This window comes from Lampris incognitus, chromosome 5 (assembly GCF_029633865.1).
Source record: "Lampris incognitus isolate fLamInc1 chromosome 5, fLamInc1.hap2, whole genome shotgun sequence".
Lineage (NCBI taxonomy): Eukaryota > Metazoa > Chordata > Actinopteri > Lampriformes > Lampridae > Lampris > Lampris incognitus.
In genome coordinates, this window is record NC_079215.1 from 41,035,000 (window position 1) to 41,042,563 (window position 7,564).

The following is a 7,564-nucleotide window of genomic DNA, read 5'->3' on the forward strand; positions in this document are numbered from 1 at the left end:
GGGGGGGGGGGGCTGCAGACTACCACGTCTCCTCCGATACATGTGGAGTCGCCAGCCACTTCTTTTCACCTGACAGTGAGGAGTTTCGCCAGGGGGACGTAGCGCGTGGGAGGATCACGCTATTCCCCCCAGTTCCCCCTCCCCCCAAACATGTGCTCCGACCGACCAGAGGAAGCACTAGTGCAGCGACAAGGACACATACCCACATCCAGCTTCCCACCTACAGACACGGTCAGTTGTGTCTGTAGGGACGCCCGACCAAGGCGGAGGTCACGCGTGGATTCGAACCGCCAATCCCCGTGTTGTTAGGCCGGAATACACCGCTATGCTACCCGGACGCGTGTTACCATGTTGTGTTGTATATGTGGGATTGGGTAGTGAGGAAAACACCCAGAAAAAGAAGTGACCTTATGTTTTTATTAAAACAAATGTTCAAAGGCAACTCAGTCAAATGTACACTGCCACACAAAAGGCAGTTGAACTCTCAGGATGTGTAGGTAGTAGGGCATAGTCAGCATGCCGGAGAGAAACAAAATGAGTAAATAAGCACATAACTGTACAACAGCTGAGAAAAAATAAATACAGGTTATGGCCATAAATTAAAGGCTGCATTTATGTGTTTAACCTTATTTGGAAAAAAACTAAATAAATTACTTACTTTTTACAGTAGCACCAGAAGCATAACTCCTTGACTCTAAACACTTTCACTTTGTGGACATAAATTCCCTGGATATCTTTGTTGATAATATCTGCAATTCAAGATGAAAACAATCACAATACTTTCTCCTGCGAGCCTCTGCCAGCATCCCGCTCACTGGGGCATCGCAGGCCTCTGCTCGGCCTTCCCACAGCATGTTGAGCTCAGCACATTTCCTGCTAACAGGCTGGATCAATAGCACTCAAGGCCTCTTTACAAGGGTTTACTTTTCCTTATACACTTAAAGGAGAACGCCCGTCTGCCTTCCTACCTCTTCGTTCATTAAACCCTCGCTTCTTCCCGGTTTTAATCCACTTTGCTGTTCCCTAACATTATTAGTCAGTAAACATTACAGCATTAGAGAGACAAAATACAATTCGCAGTGTTAGGTCCTGCAAACCAACTATGAGAGGGGAGTGCCTGGAAACAATATCGCATTATGCTGGAAAAAAGACTATTAGTTTGTACCCCAACAATCACTTGATGCTGGATACAGCAAGTTGATAAACTAAAGAAAATCTCAATCTCTGTGTTACATCATACAGTGATTTTATAAAGAACTACTTGATTAACAAAATGCATGAACCAAGACATTCACATGACCTTTCTCTGGTTTTACTTTCAAAATTATGTTAACTGGGGCTGCATAACTACATATGAATGTATAATCCAATTCATGGCGGTAGAGGTACTTTGAAGAAACCATCAGGCCTTTTGCAATCATGTGCTGCAGCTACGCAAAAACTGAGCTGTTGGCCAAATAAATGATAAAAACCGTTATAAGGAGTGAACTACACACAGGTGAATTACATGACCATGCAATTCAAACATATTCCACATTCTCCACATCATTTTTGAGATCAGTTCAAGAAAAATTTGGTTATGGCATTGTACTGACATCTGAGAACTAATAAAACTCAGATCAAACTGACAAAGAAAAATAAAAAAAGGGGGGGGCGCAACACAGGAAACTACAAATAAATTAATATGAGCAGAGAGGGAAGTTGAGCGCTAAAAGGGAATAGACACCTGATCCGGAGATTGAGAGCAGACAAGTGTCACAAAGTATTTGCAAAATATCCTTTTGGTTTAATGTGCTGTGGTTCAGATGGGTGGGATTTGCCACATGGAGGATAATAAATGCCGCATAAGTTTGACAACACAGGAAATTATGTGAAAATCATTTTGACGGACAACACATCTGACACTTATCGTAATGTCCTGATACTGTAGGTCCCACCCATCTGGAACTCACAAGTACAGTAAAGCAAGAGCTAAGAATTTAATTGGTAGAAATGACCCACAACCACTTATCTTGGATCAGATCATTATTATTCTAATATTCAGTAGAAGAATTCCAGTTACCCTGCATTTTAGCGTTGACTGTTAAAGACAAAAACCGTCTGACCCTTAACTAGTGGTCTACGGGTGACGTCTACCTAGTCTATAACATAGAGAGAAAACTGCTGCAAAACAGACCCAGATCCAAACTGTTATTAAATCAATTGGTTACTTCTGGGTCAAGGAAGAGTCAGTTGGATGGATGGCCAACAGCCAACTTGCAGTTTTGGTTAAGTTCAATTTATATGGACTCAGGCAAGCCAAGAGAATGCCTCGGTCTGTTCAGAAGACAACCCCCTCTCTATGCCTCCATGGTGGGTTTCAATCTCCCAGACGCTGGCATCGACGTCCAGAGTTTTTCCAGGCCGGCTCATCACTTGCGTTTGCTCTTGGTGTCGGTGGTCTGGAAGACACTGGAGGCAGACATGAGGTTCTCGATGTACTGGCCTAGAACCTGGTTCTCCGACTTCAGCTTCAAGTTCTCCTCCTTAACCGCGTCCACCCGTGCAGATAGGTCTGAAACATGAAGGGAGAATGGCTATCTTAAAGCAAAGAAGATTCCAATTACACAAGGGTAATCTGCAATACAAATACTGGAAGCTGTCGTGTTTGTGCCGGAGGAAATCAACTTCTAAAGCAGATGAGCTCTGCAGAAAGGGAGACGGCCACATAACCACTAGAGTTTTCAGGTTAGACCCACTTTACAGGTGGGAGTTCCTGGTGCTTTCCTCTTGCCCAGCAACTGCTGGAAAAATAAATACAGGAAACTCGAAAATTTTCGACTTAAGACCTGAATGCTTCACTGCACTGCATTAGACTGTCGGGAGAGAAGTGAGCCCAAATTGTTTCAAAGCTGTACTGATGAAAAACGAACTGAAACTGAAGGATTTATTGTCACAGCAGTGTGCGCGCACATCTGTTCATGCACGCAAGCCTGCCAACAGTTCACACTAACAGCTCACCTCATTTAAAAAACTGGATTGCCAATTTATTTTAACTAGTGGAAAAAATAGAATTTGTCCAGTCTTTTATTACAAAATAAGTGTAATTTTAGTGTTCAATTATCATTTTCTCCCTAAACGCATGCTAACTCCAGCTGCCAAAACAGCTAAATACTGATATCGTGATAAGATTAAGGTAACCTTTTGGAAAAATTAGCGCAGATTTGACTGTTGGCTTTCTTGAACTTGTGTTGACTCTCTGCATCAACACTTCTGCAGGTGGTGCATCAACACTTCTGCAGGCCCTTGACTGAAAACTACTGGCTGATGCAATCTCTGGTGTTTTAGTGTTTATGTACAACAAGAAAGAAAAAGCAAGAGAAAGAAAGTCATCAGCAGAGGACTTTGTTAAGACAAAGGAATAGTGGATATGAATGAAGGATGAAGAGAGAGGACAGGAAGGACCGGTGCTTTAAAAAGGTTTGATGCTGTACAGTCCATGATAAGCTGACATAGGCATAAGATAAAAACAGGCAGGCAGGGTTCTGTTTGGTTGAGTTGGTATTAGTGAGCGGAAGAAGGGGGAGATAGAGCTTTTGAGTGCAAGGGGTGAAAGAGTCGAAACGTTGCCTCTCTTTCTCTTCCATAGGTTGATTTATGGTACTGACACAAAGATTTGCTCCTTCCAACCTATTCCAGGATCCCTTCCAGCAGGTGGATGCAGTTTTGGAATAGCTGTCATTGGGATGATAATTTAATCATATACATTTATTTCACTACATCCCGTGACCCTGGATTGAAATAAGCAAGTATAGACAATGGATGGTAAGTGGATGCATGGACATATTAAGTCTGCTGAAATCTCACATCTTTTTGTTACATCAAGTTTAACAATGAGGCATTTGATGGCTCTTCCAATTCATCTATCCATTATCCAAAACGCTTATCCTGCTCTCAGGGTCACGGGGATGCTTGACTCCAGCAGTCATTGGGCGGCAGGCGGGGAGGCACCCTGGACAGGCCACCAGGCCCTCACAGGGCCGACGCACACATTCACACCTAGGGACAATTTAGTACAGCCAATTCACCCGACCTGCATGTCTTTGGACTGTGGGAGGAAACCGGAGCACCCAGAGGAAACCCACACAGACACGGGGAGGAAATATTTTTGAAAGCATTTAGAGGCACGCGTGTGTGTGTGTGTGTGTACAATACCTTCCAGTGTGTGCTGAAGTTCCAGAACCTGATTGATGAGCCTCGTCTTCTCCTCCATCTCCACTTGGTTCTCCATTTCTCCTTAAATACAACACCCAAACAACAGCAAATTTGAAAACCCTTTCACCCACTTACTCTCCCTGTTTTTCTCCCCCCCCCCCCCCACCCAGCACAAAGAATGGAACAGAGGGGTATATAGACCTACCATCCATGTCGCAGTTCATGGTGGGGAGCTTGTCCTGTTTTGTGTACAGTGCTGCGGTTCCAGTGTCCGCTGTAACGCAAAACAAGTAAATCGGGTCAATTTCGTCGACAAACTCAGAAATGGGGGGCTCTCAAACAGACTTGTGTCTGTGACAGATACGTGTCATTTTCGGTTCATCACTCTGAGAAAAGGAGATCGGGGTCTTTTCGATGGCTCTTAAGAGACTCGCCACCTGAACACCCCTATCCCCTGAGTATGTAACGTTCATGGGATTTGGTTCAAATAAAATCACGGTTTAAATGCCGTGTGCTGTGCGTAGAGGAGCAAGTCTGATAGAGAAACATTTGGCGTTGCAGAGAACACCCCGCCCAGGCCCACATGTAGCACCAAGCCAACCACCCTCAGTAAACTAGCCTATTTCTAGTCTGACTTTAACAACTGCGTCACCGTCCACTGACAGACCATGACCCGTTATGTTGTGTAAAAAGGGAGCATTCCTTAACTAAAAAGCTGTGGAATACTGTGGTTTGGGCAGACCGTCTGCTAATGCTAACGCTAGCTAGTTTAGTGCATTCGAAATCTCCCAACTCCATCCTCGGTTTACGTATATTTATACATCTCCAATGACAACGCGAACGATTGTGCAAGATAACTGTACTCACCTTCGGTAAAGACGAATAGAAAGTCAGTTCCAATTGCTTTTACTCGCCTTGTCAACAGACACCGAGGTTTCCCCGGGTTTGGGTCACCGGTTCTCTGACACACTCACGTAACATCATTGGCCGGTACGCTACACAACAAGTACAAAAACAGTCACTGTAGTGTCTGCGGTACACCGACAGAGGGCACTGCACCAACCCTCTGGATGACACGGCGTGACTACGCCAGGCTGAATCATTGTGGAAACGGGCTGTGCAAAACAGCCATCAGCTCCTCCTTTGTGACCAGACAGACAGACAGACAGACAGACAGACAGACAGACAGGAGGGAGGGGTGGACTAGTTTAACTGCAGACTGTAACCTTCCACTGGTTCAGAACCTCTCACCTGCCACACGCGCATGCGCGCTGCAGTGCTACCAGACGCCGCCTGTGTGCTGTGTGTGTGTGTGTGTGCGTGCGTGCGTGCGTGTGTGTGTGTGTGTGACAGGTCCACACCTGTCCATCTCTGTCTGTCTGGCCATCTCAGCGATGGACAGATATGAGGCGAGGCTTCTCTCTGACTTGGCGTGTGCAGGCGCAGGTCACAAGCCTCTGTGCAGAGGAGCCCATAAACTGCTGCTTGTTAGCCAAGGTAAACTCATGGGGACACTTCTGCTTCAGCCCAAACTCTACACACCACAAACTATTTTCTCTCTCTCTCTCTCTCTCTCTCTCTCTCTCTCTCTCTCTCTCTCTCTCTCTCTCTCTCTCTCTCTCTCTCTCTCTCTCTCTCTCTCTCTCTCTGTGTGAGTGTTTGCGTTTCTGTGCCTGTGTTGAAAGTTACAGGAGATGGCACGGACTGAGTGAAACCTAGGTATGCATTTCTCATTTGTCTGTATTCCAACTGCAAAAGCAAGGTAATAAAGCCATTGCATGAAATATTAAGGTTCAAGAAAATGTAATCTAAAGTTTAATTAAAAAACAAAAAAACTCGAGCCTGCAGATTAGTTAAGCGCTATCAAGGTCGCTTATCGGCGTGTTGGGTATTAATTTAGCTGGAACAAATTAAGACACTTCAATCCAACTCTTATAGATTGTTTGATGCAATACGTGCACATTGATTGTACGTGATGTTATAAATAGGCTAGCTCGTATTGTGGGGGAATCCGATTGTTGTCTTCAAGCCATTCCTATCTACAAGACTCGCCCAACTATATCCGTCGTTGAAAATAGCAAACGCGCGCCTGCGCACATGTTTATTTGTGTGTGTGCATAAGCCTCTATAACAAATATATCAGATCAACACACCCAGTTTTTACTGAGAGACACACACCTAACAGCTGTCACGCCAAAATGCATCCACACAACCGCACCAGTTTTACAAGCCGTGTTACGGCTGCATCGCCCTCCGTCTCTGCGTCCGGCCAGGTGCTCTGTTATTGATTGGTCGTGTCTGCCGACCAATTTGCTGCATCGACAACGCAAGGCGTCTCTGCCCCTTCCTGTACGATTGCATGAAAAACGCAAAACTGGGATTATTTAAATATCATTGTCTAAATCTACTTCCTGAACGAAATATGCCTCATATCTTATGCAATATCTCTGTCCTATCAGTCTAGTAAATCACCCCGCGGGACAAATTACTGAATGTTTAGTTTTACCTGATCCCGTGGCCACTTGCTACTACCTACAGGCGCTATTTTCACATAAATTCGGAGTGTGTGTGTGTGTGTGTGTGTGTGTGTGTGTGTGTGTGTGTGTGTGTGTGTGTGTGTGTGTGTGTGTGTGTGTGTGTGTGTGTGTGTGTGTGTGTGTGTGTGTGAGGGAGGGGGGTTGCCCGACAAATGTGTAAAGTCTTTACCTGTGTCATCCGCCAGAGAGATATTTGTAAAGGTGCCATCTTCCTCGTCCACTTCTCCGTCCATGACTTCTCTCCCCTCTTCTTCCTCTCGCCGTCTCTTGACTTTCTCTCTCCTACTGCCCAGTTGTGTTGGACAAACCCCCTTTTCATCAGCTTACAGAGACTTTTGCCGTACTTTCTCACTCCTAGTTCCGTTTCGCTTATTTTACTTCTCTCTTTAATCACCTGACTCTGTTTTCTATAGTACACCTGTTCCTGTCTGCCGCCCTCTCCATTATGAATACCTGGCTCTACCTGTTCTGACTGTCGGCTCAGGTGACACTGTTGCCATGGAGACAACTGTAATTCCTTGGCCACAACGTGCGACTATCCGCCCTCATAAAGGTTCAAAGTTCAACATTCAAGTGGAACACGAGATGGGAGGAGGTGAGAGATACAGGGAGTCAATTAACTTGTCTGTCTCTCTTTCTGACCCACACATACACCTCAACAGATGAGCAGTGTTACACATTAACCAGAAAGGTGCAAGTGTCTACCGGCAGGTATGAAACAACAAACTGCTCTTCTTTAGTCTCCTTTATCTGTTACGTTTTTCCTTCCCTTTTCCTCTCACGTCCGTTTTTTTCCCAAAACATCATAAAACTACATTCGTCAAACTCTTACG

The 7,564-nt window shown here is 45.0% G+C and overlaps 1 protein-coding gene across 2 annotated transcripts; it reads right to left on the reverse strand.

The window, feature by feature from the left end:
- Positions 1-180: 180 nt before the first annotated feature.
- On the reverse strand, positions 181-7,184 carry scoca (short coiled-coil protein a). Of its 2 annotated transcripts, XM_056279928.1 has the most exons (5): positions 6,901-6,993; positions 5,062-5,189; positions 4,400-4,468; positions 4,195-4,275; positions 181-2,554 (listed from the first exon to the last, which is right to left on the reverse strand). In XM_056279928.1, the coding sequence occupies exons 3-5, from the start codon at positions 4,416-4,418 to the stop codon at positions 2,412-2,414; spliced, it is 243 nt and encodes an 80-aa protein (XP_056135903.1). In that variant the 5' UTR covers positions 4,419-4,468; positions 5,062-5,189; positions 6,901-6,993; the 3' UTR covers positions 181-2,411. The 2 variants fall into 2 exon arrangements, with proteins under 2 accessions (XP_056135903.1, XP_056135902.1); XM_056279927.1 differs by lacking the exon at positions 5,062-5,189 and having other exon boundaries at positions 6,901-7,184.
- Positions 7,185-7,564: the final 380 nt, after the last annotated feature.